The sequence below is a fragment of the Manis pentadactyla genome, chromosome 5, assembly GCF_030020395.1.
Source record: "Manis pentadactyla isolate mManPen7 chromosome 5, mManPen7.hap1, whole genome shotgun sequence".
In the NCBI taxonomy this organism is placed as follows: domain Eukaryota; kingdom Metazoa; phylum Chordata; class Mammalia; order Pholidota; family Manidae; genus Manis; species Manis pentadactyla.
The window spans coordinates 13,152,631-13,174,163 of record NC_080023.1 but is presented as its reverse complement, the minus strand read 5'-3'; the positions used below and the strand labels follow the sequence as shown (position 1 = coordinate 13,174,163).

The window sequence follows — 21,533 nt, the reverse complement described above, 5'->3', positions numbered from 1 at the left end:
GCATTTCTTTCTCTAAAATGTCACTGCTGTCAGAATCCCCATAACTGTTATTAATGCCATGAAATGACCTCTGTTCTCAAGGCTTTTAATGGAAATGTGTAAACAAGGCCTATGATTCCTGGATTTATCACTGGGTGAATCTGCTGTAGGTAAAAGTGCAACCTGAGTCAGTTTGTGGCTGCTGGGGCAGCCAACGCCAACACTTAGATTCCTCTCCTCTGCCACCCTCTGCCTGTCGTGTCATCTGAAATGGGAAAGGAAAGTGTTTTTCTAATATTTTGGCAAATAATGATCACCCTGCTGGGGTCATAATCTCTTCTAGTAGTGAAGATATGTGTCTTTTTCTTCTGATCTGTAGGCACTAGGAATACAATACTCGGTAACTTCCATCTTATGCTGTGGCTTTTAAATTTGACTTTTAGTTTATTGCTGACTGCCAACTTAATGTCACATGAGACTGACAACAGCCGCTGTCAATAGCTTTCAGGAGCAACATTGGGCAGAAATGGCACAGTAAAATTCCTTGTTTGGTCACAAAATTCTGGAGGGCGGTTCAGAAAGTTGCACTGTTAACCAATAGAATGTACAGGAACCTCACTTGGAGAGAACTGAGGGGGCAGGGGGATATGGGAATGGAAGTATCAATTTCGTTCTCTGTAACTGGGGTTCACATCTGTGGTCTCTCCACAATGAAAATAAAGAAGAATGTCTCTGAAGCTTGCACAGAGCTGTGCCCTGTACAAAGGGCTTTAACCATATATTTGCTCACCTCTGATGCTGCAGCAACCCTTTGTGGTAGACTGGGGATGTACATACTATTCTAGAGATTTCTCTCATGAGAATAGTGGATATCAGCACTAGTGCTGGAGCTCAGCTCTTTGAAATACAACCACTCCCCTTCAACACAATGACCTTGAAATAGCAAATATTTTCTGGTAATGGGTTACAAAATACACATAAAAAAAGGCCTACAAGAATGCTTAGCACATTAGTAAGTGGCCAGGGTTAGTTATTCTTATTGTAACATTAAGCATGCCTTGAGATGGCAGAACATGTATCATACCTTTGCATCATATTTATGCCCCAAATGATGGACCTCTGATAATTTATGGTGTTTAAGGGGTTAAGAAACTACTTTTAGAAAAATTCAATGGGAGACAACTGATTTCCAATAAGCCCTTGCCATGCTGAATGGAGGTGTAGTGAAGCAGAACTCTATAGAATACTTAGGTTCAAATTACTACTCTTCTGGGACTTTCATGCCTCAGTTTCCTAATCTGTCATAGATTGTTGTGCAGAGTAAGAAGAAATAGTATATGCCTATCATTTAGCACAGTGCATGCAATACTAAATAAAGGCACTAAATAAATGGTGTTATCCTCTGCATCCAGTCTTCTAGCAATTCTGTTCCAGGCAATGAAGTTTCTGATAATAAAATCTGTTGTGGGATGCATCCTATTGCCTAACAAAGTATATCTGTGTGCCTTACTTGGCACAGTTTCATTGAGCAAACATCTGTGTGTCTGCTGTGTACAAGGCACTGTATGTGGGTGGAGGGTGACATAGATATGTATAATGTTGTATAATGTGGGATACTGCTGTCAAGAGGGTTACAATAGTGTTAGGACAATGAGTCTCAACCAAGGATGGTTTTGTCCCCCTAGGGGACATCTGGCTGTGTTTGGAGATATTTTTTATTGTGATGATGGGAGGGGTAGGGAGCTGCCACTGGCATCTAGGAAGTAGAGACCAGAGATGTTGTAAACATCTCACAATACACAGGATAGCCCTCCCACCCCCTGCCCCACCATGCCTGCACAAAACTGATAATTCTGTGGTTGAGGAACCTTGTATTAGGGGCTACAGGCCATGGGCAGTAACTAATTAACAAGAGAGAAAATGTCAGGCTCTCTTGGTGGAGTAGGTGGTGCCATTTGGTGGGATTCAAATGTAGACTGTGGATGTTTAATATTTTTGTCAAATGGGGTCTTGCACATAGTCACGGGGTCCAAGGACAGTTTTTTAGGACTTTACATGGTGAAATTTGTGTCCCTACCAGACCAAAGGCCTATTATGCCACATGTACTCATATTTTTTTAGAAACCTTGCAGTTATTTTCTGTGGTAGTTTTAAAAACATTAATTAAACATTTAAAATAGAGTACGCTACAATTTTTGTATCACTCTTTTGGCAATTTTACATATTTAAAAATGCCCCGATATAGATAATTATCTCCCACCCCCAAAACAGAAGAGGTGCATTGTAACAGAATTAGTGGTAAACATTGTAACATTAATAATGCTCAATTGGTACTTTTTGAGTTCCTACTACTAGCTACACACTGTTCTAAGTACTCTAATATTTTAAAATCTTTTCCAAAATCCTAAGTGGATAGACTATTAGTACTACCATTTCATTGGAGAGGAGACAGAGCAATTGAGGAAGTTGCTTAGGGCCGCACAGCTGTAAAGCCGGGGAGCCAGGCCGTCCGGCTTCGGAGCCTTCACTGCGAAAACATATCGTGTGTTAGTCTTGTCTCCCCAGTGGCCTCGCAGCAAGCAGCTCGAGCGCAGGGCCACCCACCCTCGCGCACACCTGCCCACCCTCCCCGCCCGTGCCCTGCACCCCGGGCGTCCAGCACCGGCCGGCGGCCGCGGGGCGGGACGGGTCGCAGTGCTCCAGGCCGGCCGCGCGCTAGGTGGCAGCAGAGGGCGCGGCGCGGGGCGCGATCACGGCGCTGTCCCTCTTGGCGGGGCCGGTGGGCGGGGCGCGCGGGGTCGCCGCTCTCGGCTCAGGCTGTGGGAGCCGCGGGAGGCGTGCGGGCAGAGCAGCATGGCGGCGGCCGCGGGCGAGGCGCGCAGGGTGCTGGTGTACGGCGGCAGGGGCGCGCTGGGCTCCCGATGCGTGCAGGCGTTCCGGGCCCGCAACTGGGTATCGGCGGGCTGCGGGGAACGGGTCTCTGCCGGGAGGGCCCCGCGGCATCTTCGGGTTGGGTGGCGCAGGGCACGACGGTGACTGGGGGCAAGGGGACCTTCCGGTGCAGCCCGGGAGGGCAGTCCGGAGGAAGCTGGGAGCCCGTGTGCACCCCCAGACCTGGGTGCTTGCACGTGCATGCACAGGTCTGCACGCCTGTTCCTGCCCCCGAGTGCGTGGCACGCCCGGCCATGGGGGCCTGGCCTTTCCTCTGCAAGGAGGGTGGTGGTGGGGAGCTGCTCCCTCGGCTTCCGTCAGGCCCAGAAACTCGGGTATGACTGAGGAGAGCATTCCAGAAGGGGAGGTAGAAGAGGTTGTGAGGGGACGAGGAGAAATGTGTGAAGGCAGGCTCTGGAATTAGACAGGTGCGTAGTGGAGTTAGACTGCCTGGCGTGGGTGACTAGTCCTCTGATGGAGAACTGATTGCTAAACGCCCTCAAACCTGTTTCCTCACCTGTAAAATGGGGATGATGATAGTATTTCCACAGGGGAGTTGGACGGAGCAAATGATTTAATTGGCCGTGTATGTTACCTAATCATGGGAAAAGCTGTTTAAATGTTAGCTACTATGATTACCATTACTACCCCTGTTATTTTAGCCTGGGTTGGACTCCATACTTGAAGACTGAGCCTGGCAAATGCTGGTGGCTTCTTTGTTTTGCAAAGACTTTGAACTGCTTTGCACAATCTGCTATGAAAAAGGCAATGGTGAGTGGTTGCTGAGCTGATCCCCAGCCACCAGCAGGACTCAGAGCATACCCAGGGTAGTGGGGGTGGAGGAGGGGGAGGCTCCGCCCTGTGTCTTCTTCCTGCAGCTGTTATTGTTCAAAGTCCGCACAGGAGCTCTGGTGACCTTACCTGAGAGGTTTAGTTTGGTAGCAGCTGCAATCAGGGCAAGGATACCTAGTCAGGGAGAGAGGGTGTCAGGATTTTCTTCTGGCTCATAACCTGGCACAGAAATATGCCTCTAAGGGATCTAAACACACCATCCTCCTGCCATCCACCTGCTCAGAACCTAGGAAGACTGTCTTCCAAGCATCTGCGGAGATGGATGGATGGTGGTGACAATGGGAACATTTAAAGAGTGCTGGCCGAGAGCACCATGGTCCTGTGTACCAGGGGCCACGCACTCCATTTCATTTCCCCTCCCCCGTGACTTTAATACAGTAGATCCCGTTGGTATCCGGGTGTTGCAGGTGTAAGGGCTATGCTTCCCCCTCGTGGGATCACTTTAGCTTACCTCTGACTTGGCAGAATTTGGCAAACTGATTTACTGTGACTCTGCCCCAACCCCTTCAATCCTGGGAGCGCCAGGATACAGCCTTTCCTTTGTCTCAGTATCTCCCATGGCTAGTGCCGGGAAGTCAGTGGTCTTGAATGAATGCCATGTTCTTCAAAGCTCGTGGTAGGAATGTTTGTCTTTGTGGCTTTCAGACCGCAGGGTCCTGGAACTTTCTGAGTAAGAACTGTGTGTCACCTGTGTCAGGGACTGTAGCAATCTCCAATTCATTTAATCCTCACACTAACCCTGTAAGTTCCCATTTTACAGGTGAGGAGCCTCTGCATGCAGAGTGTGAGATCGAGGAGGCAGCTGTGTAGCAGAACTAGGACTCAAACCCCAATCTGTCTGATTCCTAAACCTAAAGCCATCCCTCTGTGCTTTGCCGCAGGGTGGAGGGTTCTGAAAACTCCAGTCTGCCATGGGCTGAATCCAGCCTGCCATCAGTTTTTGTATAGCCCAAGAATAAGAATGTTTAAAAAAAAATCAAAAGCAGAATAATATTTTGTGATGTGAAAATTATACGAAATTCATATTTCCATGTGTGGAGTTTTATTGGAACACAGCCACACTCATTTATCTGTTGCCTGTGGGCGCTGTCCCACTGCAATAGCAGACGAGCAGTTGCAGCAGGGCACAGATGGCCAGCAAAGCCTGAAATATTTACCGTCTGGCCCTTTATGGAAAGTGTTTGCAAACCTCTGATCCAGGGGTCTCTGCAAGTGTGTGCTTTGGCCTTCAAGGGTGATAGTGGAAGAGCAAGAGCAAGATGAGGTGTTTGGAGGCAGAATGGGCTGGGCTGGGGCTCAGTAAGGGGTTAGGCTGGCCAACGGCAAGCATCCTGTAAGGCGTGTGAGAGGTCAGTTGCTAGAGCCTTTCTCTAGTGGGTTTTCATTTAAGCCTCTTATCTATCTCCATTCACCACATTTCTGAGCTGGGATCTTTAAAGGAATTACAACTTACTATCTCTTGATCAAAGCTGTTTTCTCCTTTGCTCCAGTGGGTCGCCAGCATCGACGTGGTGGAGAATGAAGAGGCCAGTGCGAGTGTTGTGGTCAAAATGACAGACTCGTTTACTGAGCAGGCTGACCAGGTAATTCCAGCTAGGGTCCCACTAGGCATTGTGGGAACCCTGAAGAGGGGTTTCCTCTGGCAATGTGCTCTTCTGTTTTTTTAAACTATTTTTTCTCTGTTTATTAAAGCCATTTGTGTTCACTGAGGGAGATTTGCAAAAAGAAAAAAAAAAGATGATAAATACCTGTGATTTTTTTCTGGTTAGCTTACTGTCTTGCCAATGGGTTTCAGCCCTGGGCAAGGTCACTATGGATTCAGTGAGACCGAAAAATGACAGTGAATGTTCTTGGGGTGAAAGGGTTATACACAACTTTATTCCCACTGTGGCAGGTCAATCACTCGAATCCCGTTCACTCAGAGCGAGTCTGCATGCAGCAAACTGGTCTCTGCCTCTGGGTCTCCCTACCCGCGCAGCCGTCTCAGTCTCTGTCCTTGGTGCTGCCACCACTCCATCCTTTATTCTGCCCTCCGACAGCCTTGCATCTGTGCCACCATGTCACCCAGAGCACTGGGGGAGCTCTTTATATAGAGTCCATAGCAACATACTGCCCACACGTGTGTAGTGAGCTAGTCAGTCAGGGCAGGTGAGAATCCTGGCCACAGGAACCTTCACTTTATCCACACTGACTGTTCACATTTTGGCCCATTTTCTTGTCTTTCCTATGCTTACTACATGTTGTTAGTTTTACAAGTTAAGATAAGCTTATTTTATGTTTTATTGTCAGCCTTTAACTTAAAAAAAATTTTTTTTTATTAAGGTATTATTGATACACACTCTTATGAAGGTTTCATATGAAAAGACAATGTGGTTCCTACATTTACCCATATTATCAAGTCCCCACCCATACCCCAATGCAGTCACTGTCTATCAGTGCAGCAAGATGTCACAGATCCCCTATGTCCCTTCTCTGTGCTACACTGTTCTCCCCGTGATCCCCCACACCATGTGTACTAAACATAATACCCCTCCATCCCCTTCTCCCTCCCTCCCTGCCCACCCTCCCACACCCCTCCCCTTTGGTAACCACTAGTTCCTTCTTGGAGTCTCTGAGTCTGCTGCCATTTTGTTCCTTCAGTTTTGCTTCATTGTTATACTCCACGAATGAGTGGTCAGCCTTTAACTTAACATTTAAATACTTCTCCAGATCACTTGAAAATATCTCCTGCATTGATACATCATTTTTAATTTTGTGGGTTGATTGCAATCTCCTTAGTTTCTACTTATTATACATTTTAAGTTTTTTGTTTTTACCATTACCAGGAATGCTGTGGCGAGCATCTTTGTCTCCATCCCTGGTTATTAGGATACATTGTGAAAAGTGGAGCTCCTCCATTCAAAAGCATGCATATTAACAAAACAGGATATTTTAAATTATAAAATTGATATGCTTATTGTAAAACAAGAATTCAGACAAAACTCTATAAATACACAAATCAATTGTGAAATATCATGCTTTCTCCCCACAAATAGTGTCACTTTGCAGAAGGGAGCACTGTTAAAAATTCAGGTGGATATCTTGGTATAAATATCTCCTCCATTCCTCCATTCCCTGTCCATTGGCCAGTAAGTGAACTAGTGACATTCAGGCAATGAACAAGTGGAAGAGGCACTGACTGAATCTACAGACAATTACTGGACAGAGCAAAATTTGAGGAGGAGGAACTTTAATATTCCTCATTTTAATTTTATTAGAAAAGTAAAGTATAGATGTCATAAAACACAAAAGAAGCAAGTGCATTGTTGCTGCGGGTCCCATGCTTCCTAAGGAGTTGAGCAGAGGCTGTGTGTACACACAGACATCGTGGGTGATGATCCAACTCCTGGCAGCTGAGATCTGGTCTCTTGACAGCAGGGCCTGGCTAAGAATGAAGAGCAGGGTCAGCGGGCAATCAAGGGAACAGGAAGGTGGTCAACGAAAGATAAATCGGGATTAGGTGAGATTTTCATGAGTAGAGGCCAAGAGAAATTCAGGGTTCTTCTTAAAAGGAAAGCTTTAGGTATGGATTGGGGAGAGAAAAGACTGGTTTTCATTGCCAAGGCTTTCTCTTTGAAAGAGTAATTTGAGGTCAGAGAAATTGCTGGAGAGAGAGAGAGGTCATGGACTTAAATACTGCTGCTGGGTAAGATGTGTGTTCTTGGCTTGTCTTACGAAGACTGATGTTAATTAAGCAATTGGAAGGTGTCATCTCAGCCGTTCCAAAGAAATATGGAAAAGGGTTGTGGTCGATGGCCAAAATTGTCAGTGTCGCAAGATTTTTGCCCTCATAATTGTAACAAAAGGACATATATACATTTTCAACACTAAACGTTTCAGTCAAACAGAAGTAGAGAAAATTAAAATGATCCCCTGTGTACTTAATATTTACCAACATTTTGTCATTGGCTGTGTTTTTTTATAGCTCTTTAAAAAAAATAATTTTGGCATTTTTCTTTTGGAGTTGCAGTTAAAGGATTTTGTACTGGGGGGACAGTAGAATTGATTACCTCTTTCATCTCATATTCTGTGATTTGCAAAGAAAGTCTGGAAAGAGATATATCAGAAGGGTAGCTGGGGTGTTGATGCTTATGTGATCTTTTTATAGACTTTTTCTACTTTTGTTTATTGATTGTTTTATTCCCCCGGTGCTTATATTCCAACCCTTTAGAACATTCAAAAGAAGACTCTAGATTGCTTTATAAAAATCACATTGAAATGCAGTTGGGCTTCACTTTCCAAAATGCTTCCTGTAGATTGGTCCTAAGTCTAATTTTGAGTGTTAAGTGCTAGGTACTGTTAACTGACTTAAATGGTAGCAAAAAACAAACAGAGGTCTCTGCAAAGATGTTAGCCTGCTTAGGTTTACCTGACAGTTTATACAGCTTTTTGTCTGTTTTTATTTAAGGTGACTGCTGAGGTGGGAAAGCTCTTGGGTGAAGAGAAGGTGGACGCAATCCTTTGTGTGGCTGGAGGATGGGCTGGGGGCAATGCCAAATCCAAGTGTGAGTCATTCGCTGAGTTAATCATTCCTTACACTCAGCTGTTTGTCCCTCTGGCATGGACTGACTTTGTACTATGTGCCGGGCCCGATGTTTTTCTGTGTGTCTCCCAGAATCTTTACAGTAGGTCTGTGAGGTGAGGACTAACACTCCGTTTTATAGCTGAAGAAAATTCTTCCCATAGAGGGGACTTTGGCGGAGGGGTCATGGAGTCTGAAGTTTAAAATGAAATCAGCATTGTTTCCACCCTAATCTCACAGGGCCTATTCACTGGAGTTGGGGGTTGTGTATGAAATGGGGAGATCCTTCTGAAGGTCGGAAGGACTCAGAATTGAGCTTTTATTCAAGCCGAGTGCATTTTTCAACTTTTTATTATGAATGTTATCAACAACACGGAGAACTTGAAAGAAGAGTCCATGAACCCCCTGATGCCCTCCCTCTGGAGTCAGTAATTGTCACCATTTGCCATACTCACGCTCTCTTGCATGTGTGTATTTTTTTGTTAACCATTTGAAACTAAGTTGACACTTCCCTGCATTTTAGCATGCATCTCCAAAGATGAAGTCCATTCTGTATTGTCATAACATTTTCATCCCTAAGAGAATTAACAGTAATTCTATAAGGTTAATAATAAGCCCAAATCCCCCAATTTGTTCCATATCTTCTATAGTTGTTTTCCCCTGTAAATGTTTTCCGAGCCAGGTTTATATACTGCATTTTGTTGTTATTTTTAGTCTCAATCTAGAATTTTCTTTCCTCTGATCAACTTGGTGAGTCCAGGGAAGTTTTCGTATAGAATGTCCCACGTTCTGCATTTGTTGAATGGCTTCTTTAAAGTATCATTTACCTTGTTCCTCCACCCCTGGTATTTCCTGTGAGTTGGAATTTAGATCTAGAGACTTGCTTAGAGTCAGGTTAAATATTTTGGAGGTGAGAATTCTTCCTGAGTGATGTGTTCTTCATATTACATCACACTGGGATGCCTACCATGTCAGATCACCCTCCCCATCCATGGTGATACCAAATTTGATGTTTGGTCAAGGTGTTAGCCAACAGACTTCCATTGTAAAGGTGCATCTTTCTGTTTGCAGTTAGAAAGTGATCTGTGGGATGGCACTTTGGCATCATGTGTGAATATCATGTTTCCAAACACCATGACAGTCTCAAATTCCCAAAACTAATGCATTCTTGGACTATCCCTGACTGACCCAGTTATTCCAGTGGGGGTTGGGAAGTGGTGGTTTTCTAATTCTATCATTCCTTCCACACTTACTAGTCAAAGCTATTTAAAAGGGAATTGATATTCTGTGAACTACACTTAAACATGAAATGGGTATTTTTTGGGGCAATCAGGCTGGCAGAACACACTAATGGCCTCTTGTGTATTTTGGGAACAAGAAGTGATAAATGTGGATCCATCCTTTTTTTTCCCCCTAGCCCTTTTTACCTGGAAAATGTGACACTTGGTTGTCACCTGCTGAAGACCCCTCTTCCTGTGTCTTTCTTTCTGGGTCAAGGGCATAGTTTCACTGCATTCTGTGTGCCTTGTAAGGGAGGAAGGGGACAGCTGTCCAACTGAGGATGTGACACACATTGCCACTTACGCCTCCCCAGCGGGCTAACGTAGGGTGAAATGGTTGGTATTCCAGCTTTCTTTGAAAATCTTTAAAGCCAGTATTAAACTTCCAGCCATAAAAAAATGTAGCTCTGTCAAAGCCCTCTTTGTGTCCATATGGTAATAGTCCCTCTGGTTTTTATCATGAGTAAGACTGACGTAGACAAATAGATTATTACAAATCTAATGCCCTTCATAAAGTAGAATGATCTTTGAAAGGAAGCCAGTCAAGCATACCTGTTAACAGTCCTTGGGTGTTGGCGAAGTGTCACTGGTTACAGCTGAGGAAGCGGCCACTTAGTGATCACGTGGTCTGGGCTGGACCCCACCGTCGCTTGGCCCTGGGCTGTTTGTATTAGGTCTGCGGTAGACAGAGCCCGGGCTGGCTGGGATGGCCGGGAGTGCGTGCCATGCACCATGAGCCAGCCAAGCTCCCCCTGCAGTTTCTTCACTGCAATGCTGAGCTCATATGGTGTTTTTTCACTCAGCTCTCTTTAAAAACTGTGACCTGATGTGGAAGCAGAGCATGTGGACGTCAACCATCTCCAGCCACCTGGCCACCAAGCACCTCAAGGAAGGGGGCCTCTTGACCTTGGCCGGTGCCAAGGCCGCTCTGGACGGGACTCCAGGTAAGCCTTCTCTTCTTCATTCCTGGGAAACGGGAATGCTCACACCTGCCTGCTGGGGCTGCTGGATTCTCCCGAGAAGTGAGGAATACCAGAGCCCTTGGCCTTTGCTTTACAGTTCAGATTTGCTTCCATTCAGCCCTGAATCTTTTCAGGGGAAGGACTCCTGATGCCTTCATTTGTGTCATCCTTCCGTTCATGGTGGTTAAGGAATACTAGAATCTGACGCCCCCCTCCAAAACTCCACAGTCTGGTTTATTTATCTGTGATCTACCCAGGAGTGGATGGTGTTGTAGTACATACTAATTAGTTAATAACCTTGTATTATTATCATCATGTGCTCATGTATCCCAGGGAAGCTACTGGGGCCCTGGAAACAGTGTGGGCTGGGTGAATTCATCACCTTAGTTGTGTGTGGCTCTGAACAAATTATTTGATCTCTTTGACCAAATTTCTGCACTAGTTTCCCTAATTGTAATATAGTGACACCAACATTGGTCTTGAAGAGAGAGCTGTAAAACCTTAGAGGTATTGGTAAGTATAAAGGGCCCAGCTCATTATAAGGATTATTAGATTCACTCCTTTCATTTCACATGTAATCCTCATCTAATCTTTGGGTAGATGTCATTATTATCTTTTTTGTTTGCAGGCAAGGAAACTAAAATTTAGAGAAGTTAAGTAACTTGTCATTACTCAAAACAAGTTAAGTTGCAAACTTACTTTGATTCAAAACCCGAACCATTTCTAAATTGTGTGCTTTTTCTATTACATCACACAAACCCAGGTTTCCTTTGCATTTTTACCTCTGTGTCAGTTTCCCGGGACTGTTGTAACAACGTGCTACAGCCTGGGGGCTTAAACGACCAAATCTGTCCTCTCACAGTGCTGGAGGCTAGACGTCTGAGATCAGGGTGCGGGCAGGCTTGATTTCTTTCTGAGCCTCTCTCCTTGCCTGTAGTTGCCCTCTCTCCTGGGGGTCCTCACGTGGTCCTCCTCCTGTGCATGTCTGGGTCCTAATCCTAATCTCTTCTTATAAGGACACCAGTCACATGGGATTAGGGCCCACCCGTATTACCTCATTTTAAGTTAATCACCTCTTTAAAGTCTCATCTCCAAACGCAGTCACATTCTGAGGTGCTGGGGTCAGGACTTCATAATGAATTTTGGAGGATACAATTCAGCCTTTTGCTTTTTCTTTGGGGTAAGGCTAAAGGAATGTAAGTTGGGTGGGGGACAGCACAGGGAGGCAGAAAGTGTCTACCTGCACTACCTAAACTCTTAAAAAAGAACTTTTTTGGGACCTCTTTAGGTAAGTGGCCTTGAGTGCCCTTTTCAGTTTTAATGTAACCCACTGAGCTGTGAGGCTCTTACAGATTAACAGTTCTTGCCATTCATTTTCTTATTTGATTTCTCAGAGCTGTGATCTTAGAAGTCCATGGCTATTGCAGTAATTAAAGCTGTGTAAATGTTACATGTTAGTTTGGTTGAGATCTGATTTTTATTAAAGGTGACACTAGGAAGTGTCACCCAGAGGCACTAGAAAGTCAGTAAGAAAAATGACTAACAGCTTGACATTTAAAAAAGAAAACCCAAGGGCTGAAAGACTGTTTTTCTAAGGACAAAAGAGTTTCTTCCTTTCTTCTGATTTTAAATATCTTACTTCTATACAGTTTTGAATAGTGGCTAAGACTGCATGTGCTGGAACTACACAGGTTGGCTTTTTATTGTGGTTTTGCCACTTACTTGCTGTGCAGTATTGACAAGTTACTTAACCTCTCTGAGCCTCAGTTTTGTCATCTGTAAAATGAGGATAAATAATGATGCTTCCTTTATATGGTGACTGCGACTTGGATATTAATGGTTGAGAAAGGTATTCGAGTCAGTAGTAAATGTAAACTTTTATTATTATTTACTCCAGACTTACTTTAGCCCAGCTACTCCTGCTTCAGATGTTAGTAAGTTTGTTCATTGTTAAGTTCTTAGATGTTATTAAACTTAGTTGAGTCATAGAATCTTTTAACTTTGATTCAGACCCCAGAAGAATCTGGGGAAATTTGTTTATAATTTGAAAGTTAATGATGAACAGGCTTAGAAGTCCTTCAAACCCAAGGAAAGTTGTTCAAAAATAGAAAGTTTTTCACTTGGAAAGATGCTTGGAAAACCCCCTGCCCTCCTATTTCTAATGTTGTATTTGTAGACTGTCCACTGGAGGATAAACTATTAAAATGATGGTGATCACTTTTGTTTACCATTTCGGGATCTGCACTGTGTTTGGAAATCCATCCTTAGGGACCACATTGATCATTTATAATTGGGGGGAAGTATTTGTCTCCTTAATGAAATGAATTTTTTTCCCCTTGCATTGTGTAGAGATTGCTAGCACTGAACCGTTAGGGCTGCTGGTAGCCTGTCACTTGCTTCTTTCTTCATCAGATTCCTGCTGTCACATTGTTTGAATTGAATGAAGCATGGGCCCTGGGAGTTTGCTGGGCTTAATGAATGAGATTCTTGTGCTGGTTTATTTTAATCACTGGCTAGTTCGTAAGATCTTTGTATCACTGTTGGCCGCCTGCCCCCGATTAAGCAGAAAAGCCAGAGATGGTGAAATATTCTTGTGTTTCTAAATAACTTTTTGAGACCTTGACCCTCTTTTGCAATTGTAGGTCGCTGGTGAAGTGCTTAGTGATTGGCTCCTGACTGGGCTGGGGTCCACACCCCCTGTGGACCTTTGATGCCTTTTCACCTGTTATTCTTCATACAGTGGGCAAGCTGGGTTTTTAGGAGGCTGCTGATCTCTGGAGGATATAGTGGTTTTCTGAAGAAAGGAAAATATTTACAGCAGTTAACCCTTCTTTGCTGTTGAGTGAGCATCTGCAGCAGGGTGCTGGGGGAACTACAGAGAGGAGAGAGACTCCGCACTGCCACTTGTCTGTGGGGCAGATGGAACCCTGTCCTAATATGTGGCGTGCTTCAGTCAGCCATATGCTGGCTGGTGGGAGGAAGGGAAGACTACTAGGTAGCATTTTTACTTATGCCAGAGTTGATCAGATGGTTGTGCTTCACACAGGGTGCTGGGCTCCAGGGCACATTATTCCTATTAATTTGATGGGAAACATGAATTGATCACCTATCCTGTGCTGAGCCCAGAATCAAGTATACTTTATCCCCCTTTTACAGATGGGATAACTGGGGATTAGAACAGTTTTGAGAAGCTGACTAGGATTTCTTTAGTGGCAAGTGGAAGAGCTGGGGTTTGAACTTGTGCAGCATGACTTCAAAGTCTGCACTCCAGATGACTGTTCAGTTTTGTTCACAAGCAGATACCCATCCAAGAGTGCAGAGCCAGCTCTTGCCTGGCCTTTAACCTCTCAGTCAACCTCAGTGCAAGTCTGTACGTGAGCCTGGGCACATTACTCACTCTGTCCGAGCCTCTGCTTCCTCAGCAATAAAAGTAGGATCCACCTCGTAGCTTCTGTGATAAATGTTAAGTGCCAGGCGAATAGTAGGTGTGCTGGAAATGTTGTGTCTGCTTTCTCCCCATAGGTGTCCCTCCTTCCCTTCTTCCCAGCCTCCTCTGGACCCTGGCATGGTGTTCTTTGGACACACCAGTGGTGGCCAGTCCTTGAACTGTCTTCTCCCTGTCTCCCAGGGATGATTGGCTACGGCATGGCCAAGGGTGCCGTTCATCAGCTCTGCCAGAGCCTCGCGGGGAAGAACAGCGGCATGCCGTCGGGGTCTGCGGCCGTCGCCCTGCTCCCGTAAGTGCTCAGGCTTCCGGGGTGCCACCCACCTCGGCCTCCCTGCTGAGAGCTCACGTTTGTCTTAGAGTTGCTTCCCACCAGGGACTTCTGTGTGCTGTCGCCTTGGCTTCTACAACCCCCCAGACGCCCTAAGGATAGTTCTTCGGGGTTAGATTACTCTGGGCTGTCCAGAGAGGTGATGGGCTGATGGGGTGGGTCTGTCTTCTTGCCTCTTTTGTGTTTTCTTTTCTTCCCTCCATCTGTCCCTAGCTCCTTATTTAAAGTAGTCTATGCATTTTACATTAATATTTGTAGTTCTGTCTTTCAAGCCGTATGAGGCCGGTGTGGAAGAGAGACTGTATTTAGTCTTTGTGGTTTGTGTGTGTGGGGAGGGGTCTAAGGAGCTGGGGGGCTGTGGGGAACGGTCCTGTGGGGGGTCAGGAGCAGGGCCCTCTTCCGCTGTCCCAGGTGAGGCAGCTGTTCTGGAGATGGAGTTCCTCCTTGCTGGAAGGATTCCAGCACCAGCTGGTTGGCGTCTGGCCTGTAGTCCAGTAAAGCTGACATTGGGACTGCACAGGGACTGGATTTTCCAGTTTCCTGCCATTTGTGAGCTTCTGTGACTTGGTCCCACAGCTATTTTGAATGATTCCCAAAGCCTGAGTATTCTTGGGAGAGTCACACGTCTGAATTTTGTATTCTCTTGCTGCCAATCATGAAGTTTCATAGAAATCAACAAAATGAAAAATGAGGTAGTCCTTTCCCCCATATTTAAAGAAATATTATTATTACACTTAGAAAATGCTGAGCACGGAGTTTGCCACATTTAGGGAGTGAATGAAGACATAAACAGCAAAGCACTTTACTTCAATGAAGACCATATTTGTAAAAAGGCAAAATGTGGTTTTCATTTTGTTCCTGTCTGCCTAAAGGGTAGGTCGCAAAGCACCTCACTGAATTATGCTCAGATGTGATCTCTGTATGATGGATGTGGATGGCTTCCTGGCTTTTCCCTGATTGTCCTTGTGGTCGCCCACGTCAGCACTGCCACCTCTGGTGCCACAGGTGCGTTTTCGTGGCCCAGGAGGACCAGGCAGCCGTTGTCACGAAGGCAAGGCACACATGACAGGCTTATCTCTGCACGGCAGGGTGACCCTGGATACGCCGGTGAACAGGAAATCAATGCCTGAGGCTGACTTCAGCTCCTGGACGCCCTTGGAGTTCCTAGTGGAGTGAGTATTGCAGAAACATCAGTGACTAAGCAGTTTCCAGTCCCCGTTCTCTGCCTTTTATGGGCTGTAAGACAATCCCAGGTTCTCTGGCTTATCAGCACGGGTGGTCTTGTGAGGGTACTGGGCCTCCAAGGGTGCACACACATCAGTGTGATCTCAGAGTGGAGGAGGGACCCCCTAACTCACCAGCTGACCAGCCTGAGCATGTTGTTTAACTGCTCTAGGCCTCAGTTTCCCCATCTGCATAACGTGGTCTGTAATCATTGTGAGGAGGAACGAATGTCAGTGTGTGCCGAGCACTTGGCACAATGACTGGAGCAAGTGCTTGGTAGACCTCAGCTCCTTTGGTGTCATTATCTCTGTTAACGAGGAACAGCTGTGAGGGCATGAGGCTGATCAGGGCGACTATCTGGGCTCACATGTCTAAATTAGTGTTGAGTGAGTATCCTTTGCTCTCGAAATCAGATTCATCCGTTTGTGAATGTGAGTGGCATTTGATGGTCACGGAGAAAGGGTGAGCCTTGTTGCTCTTTGTATTTGTCTAAATCTAGACCAAAGCCCTCTATTTAGTAAGCATGCATTCATTGAGCACCCACTGTGGGCCAGATGCTGTGCTGGGCCCTGGGGCAGCACGGAGAATAAGATGTGGTCCCTGCTCTCACCCAGCAGGTGACCACCTCACCCAGCAGTGCCAGTGTGTCAGTCACTTTGACGGCTGTTTGTACAAGATGTTTGTAAAGTTTGGGACATGCTTCTGGCTTGAGGTTACATCTCATGTAAACTAAATGAAGATATTTGGGACTTTATGTTCAGAACAGGTATTATGTAGTATTTGTTATGTGCTAGGCACCATTTAAGCACTTCCTTACTATTACTTACTACTCATAACAAGCCTCTGAGGGTGGTGCTGTCATCCTTAAGGCTTGAGGGCTTGGAGGCACAAGGGAAGGGAGCTTGCCTAAGGTTACACAGCAGAGCCAAGACTTGACTGAAGCAGTGTGGCTGCAAAGCCTGTGGCCTTAGCTACTCAGCAACAGTTATTTCTGCCTGTACCAAGCTTTGAGGTGTATTTGCATTTGAATTTCTTTTTAAATGCCCACATTCCCAGCACCACTTGAGAGAGCCATGGATCTAGGACTTAGATTCTAGATGGAACATCTGTGGTCATGTGTCTGAATTAGTACCAAGCCACAGATCCACAGAGGGTGGGCTGGGGCAGCCACCCTTTCCTCCTAAAATCATGACACCCATTTGTGGTGTTTGAAACTCATATGAAAAGTTAGCATGAAGTTTGCTTCGAAGTGTGAGCACATTCCCTTCTTTGCCACCCGTGGCTAGAATGGCATTCTCTCCTACTCCAGACAGATGGTGGGGATGGAGGAGAAGACAGTTTAAAACATGCATAAGTAACACACGTACCCCCACACATCCAAACGTGACCGGTTTTCTTCGGAGGCACACCCTAAGCTCGGCATGACATGGTACATAGTTCAGGAAATGTTAGCAATGCTTAGTTTTTTGAGCTTGTTTACTTCCCTTGGTTTGTTCAATCCTCAGAGTGGAAGCTCGAATGACTTGATAGTTAGACAGCTCTGATCTAGAAGGTTTCAGATCGGTGCTAAACAATATCCCAGGAACTCCCGAGTGCTTCCCAATTAAAGAAAGTCTAAAGTCTGAGCTGGATTGTCCAAAGGGATGATGGACTCAAAGGTGAATGTTTTCTTTTAAAAATTACCTGCTACTTATTATGTCTTGTGAAATCCTCAGGCCCATTTTTATTCCTATCTTAGAGGAGATCTTCCCACTCCCTGGCGGTGGTGTTGCCTCCTCCCACACAGAGCTAGTTAATAAATGCCCCTGTTCTTGGCGTTTAACATAGTTTATTGTAACAGGCTGCTTTTCGTATTTTTTTCCATTGCGTGGCCTAGCCGTGGGTGCTCCATAAATGTTTACTAAAAAAAAAAAATAGAATGAATTTCTTCTCTTTCTTTTAAATTTCTGAGAAGGTAATGTAGCAAAATATAAAGTAGTGTACCATGTGTCTAAATAAAATCTTTTTTTTATCACATAAAACCATACCACTGTGTTATGAAGGATTCCAACAATGCAAAGAAATACAAAAATGTAAATCAATGTCCCGCCAAATCCTGTCACTCAGAAATCAGAATGACTACAGAAGTCACTGGGGACCTGCGTGTGTGTCCATGATACCTCGTGGCTTTTTCATATCTGCTGCTTCTCCCAAAACCCTCCTGAAAGCCATTGAGGTGAATATAAGCATGTGTCCAGATTTTTGCTTTTGAAATGTAAAGTTTATCTTCTTTGTTCTAGAACTTTCCATGACTGGATCACAGAGAAAAACCGACCGAGCTCAGGGAGCCTAATCCAGGTGGTAACTACAGAGGGAAAGACAGAGCTTACCCCGGCGTATTTTTAAGCTTCGTCTCAGTGCCTGCTGGGCAACTGCCAGAAAAGTTGTTAATCCGTCTCAGTGTGGCCATGTCCAGCCCTGTGTTTTCTGTAATCCTGTTCATGGTATAAGAATGAGTCCTGTTTTTCTCTCACTAAATGTGTATTCGTTCTTGTAGGACATTGTTTATGTGAGATAAAAATGTGTACGGGCAGAGGCAATCTGTGTATAACTGTAAATTTGGGAGGTTTCTGAAGGGCCTCCTCCTTGTCTACGCCATCTCGAATTCCATTTGAGACTGTTCATCTGTCCCTGACAGCAGTCGTCAACTTGATTAGTTCAGAGATTCGTTGATATTGTGGACATTTTGGGGCCTGAGTTATTTTTAAGTGTCATGTTTTCATCACAGATGTAGTTTTTGCAGCCTTGAGTTAAACTGCCTTAAAACTCCTTTTGCGGTGTAAGCAGAACCCCATGGTCTCTGTGAAGGTATCTTTCCCCTGTGCAGTTGCCAAGTCTGCAAGATAACTGCTTGTGGTTATTTGAAGTTCATCTTCCTAATAAATGCACTTCATTTCCTATGTTGCCTTCTTTAATCAGTTGCATCTTATATAACACTGTAGATAAATGTCCTAGAATCATGGGCTGCAAGCTGTCTTTAGTCTGATTGTCTCAAAAGGGGGTGGACTCAAACCCTGATAAAAGTTTTTTTTTAAACACATTACTGTGGCACAGTTCCCTCTTGGGCATACCAGGGTCAAGGTGGTGGGGTGGCTCAGTGTATTTAAGAAGAGTGCTCCACGTGACTGATGCGGGCTGTTCTGATTGAGAACTGGTGATCTGATCCAACCTGGTCATTTTACGGACGAGGAAACTGAGGCCCAGAGAGAGAACTTAACCATCCTCATCGCCAGTAATGGCAGAACTAAGACCAGAACCCTGGTCGCCCAGATGGCTGCTCTTTATAAAGGCCTTTACCATATGTTTTCTTTTTTTAAAATTATTGAAACAAAATCCACAGAATACAATTTTAACCATTTTAAAGTGAAAAATTCAATAGCATATAGTATGTTCATAATGTTCTGTCGCCACCACTTCTGTCTAGTTCCAAAACATGTTCGTCACTCCAGTATTAAACCCATACGTGTTAACAGTTACTCCTCGTATCCCGTTCCTCTAGCCCTTGGCCAACCACCCATTTGCTTTCTATCTCTGAAGTCACCTATTCTGGATATTTCCTTTAAGTGGCATCATGCAATATGTGGCCTTTTGTGTCTGGCTTCTCAGCATGTTTTTGAGGTTCAGCTACATTGTGACCCTGTCAGTATTTCCTTTGTGTGCTGCGTAATATTCTGTCATGTGTATAAACTACAATTAGTGTATCCGTTCATCCATTGATAGATGTTGGAGTTTTGTTTGTGCTTTTGGCTGATGGGAAGACTGCTGCGGTGGACGTTCATGTGCAAGTATTTGGGTACCTGTTTCCGTTAGGTTGATATATGTGCACCTAGGAGTGAGGTTGCTTGTTTATCTGGTACTCCATGTTTAACTATATGAGGTGTGTTTTTTTGTTTCTTGACACTACTCTTCAAGGTGATATCATCCAAGTTTCACAGGAAAGAAGGGATCAGCAAGGTAGGAGTGATTTGTTTAAAGTCATCGAGTGCTTTGGTGTGAATGTTTGTGTCCCCCACAAAATTCATGTTGAAAACCTAATTCCCAATGGAATGGATGTATTAGAAGGTGTGGCCTTTGGGAGGTGAGCCCTCATGTATAGGATCAACATTCTATGAAGGGCTCCAGCGAGATCCCTTGGCCTTCTGCAATGACCTGTGAGCAATGAATTTCTGTTGTTTATAAGCCACTAGGTCTTTCGCACTTGTTCCAGCCGCCCGAACGGCCCGAGACAGCCGGCTCGGGGGCGGTGCAGCTGAGTTGGGCCCAGGTGTAGCCGCCTGCAGTGCTCACCCAGTTACTGCACCTCATGGTCCTTCTTCCATCTCGTCCTCCTGAGAGAGATGGTTTCCAGGTTTCAGGTGAAGAACAGTCCCCTGAATTATTGACTTCCGAGGGTGTAGTTAGTTTCAGGAGAGCTGGTCGATTTCATTCCATTTAGAAACCAGGCCTTAAAATTGATTAGGTAGGTGTGTTTCTTTTCCTTTTCTCAGGCCTCACAACCTCGTGATGTGCAAAGAGAATAGGGAGATGGGGGAAAGAAGAGGGGATGGTTATCTCTTAGGCTTTAGCCAGTCATTCAACAAGTGATTTTTGAGTGCCGACTATGCAATAGGCACTAACTATGACTTACAGTGAATGAAGTAGACAGACCTGTGCCCTCATAGAATTTCATTTCAGTGCAGGGAGGGGACAGCAATAAACAATATAACCCGAGTACAATGCAGAGTACATGAAAAAGGTGTGAACTGTGGGAAAAAAAGATCCATGTTGCAGGGGTGGGTGAAGGAGAGTTGGGGAGGTTTGGGGGTTGCAATTTCAGGTAGGGTGGTGTTATGGACTGAATACATCCCCCCAGATTCATAGGTTGAAGCCCTAACTCCCAGTGTGGCTGTATTTAGAGATGGGGCCTTTAAAGAAGTAAGGTAAAATGAGGTCATAAGGGCAGGGCCCAGATCCCATATGATTAAAATCCTTACATTAATCATAAGAAGAGGTACTGGAGAGCTCTTCTCTGTCTGCACACGTGCTCTGGAGAAAGGCCATGTGAAGGTATAGTAAGAAGGTGGCTGTCTGCAAGCTAGCAAAAGAGTCTTTGCAGAAACCAAACTGGCCAGCACCTTGATCTTGGACTTCTGGCCTCCAGAAAATAAGCTTCTGTGTGATATTGTGTTACGACAGCCTGAGCTGACTAAGACGGTCAGTGAGAAAGGACCTCATGTGAGATGACATTGAGTAAATTGTAGATGAAGTGCAGAAGTCAGCCATCTAGACACGTGAAGTAAGTATCTCAGGCAAAGGATCCGGGCATCAATGGCCCCACGGCAGGGGTGTGCCCGGTGTGGTTGAGCTCAAGGGGGCCTCAGGCTGGAGTGCTGGGTGGGGTGAGTGAAGGGGCAGTGATGAGATCAGAGAAACGGTTGTGTAGAGCAGGGGTTCCCAAACTTGCTGAGTCCAAGGTGCCCTTAGTGTCTTAGTAGTTGTTCAGTGTCCCTACATCAAAGGAAATGCCTACCTGGGTTTTAGAAGTAGTGAGATCCTAACAATTTAATAGTTATAGTCAGACAGATGTTGCTGTGTTAATCTAGAAATTGGAAACCGTCCTGTGGTGCCTCTGAATTCACTGTGCTGTCCTGGAGTGCCTAAATGCAGTTGGAAAATAGCAAATGTAGGGTGCGTAGGCCATTTAAGGACTTCAGCTCTGAATTTTGGCAGCTGTCATGGGCACCCTGATCTCAGACTTCCCAGCCTCCAGAACTGTAAGAAATAAATTTCTGTTGTTTATAAGCCACCCAACGTGTGGTAGTCTTGGTCAAGCTGCTGGATTGACTAAGACACCAGCAGTACATTAAATGTGTGCAGAGACAGCCAAGGGCTGAGAGCTCTCCTAGAGGTTGGGGAGAAGAGGAAAAATCAACAAAGGGCACTGAAAAGG

The 21,533-nt window shown here is 45.2% G+C and overlaps 1 protein-coding gene across 1 annotated transcript; it reads left to right on the top strand.

The window, feature by feature from the left end:
- Positions 1 to 2,771: 2,771 nt before the first annotated feature.
- Positions 2,772 to 18,504, top strand: QDPR (quinoid dihydropteridine reductase). The gene is made up of 7 exons (XM_036921054.2): positions 2,772 to 2,931; positions 5,253 to 5,345; positions 8,210 to 8,306; positions 10,407 to 10,547; positions 14,194 to 14,302; positions 15,430 to 15,513; positions 17,845 to 18,504. The coding sequence occupies exons 1-7, from the start codon at positions 2,833 to 2,835 to the stop codon at positions 17,948 to 17,950; spliced, it is 729 nt and encodes a 242-aa protein (XP_036776949.1). The 5' UTR covers positions 2,772 to 2,832; the 3' UTR covers positions 17,951 to 18,504.
- The last annotated feature ends 3,029 nt before the right edge of the window (positions 18,505 to 21,533 follow it).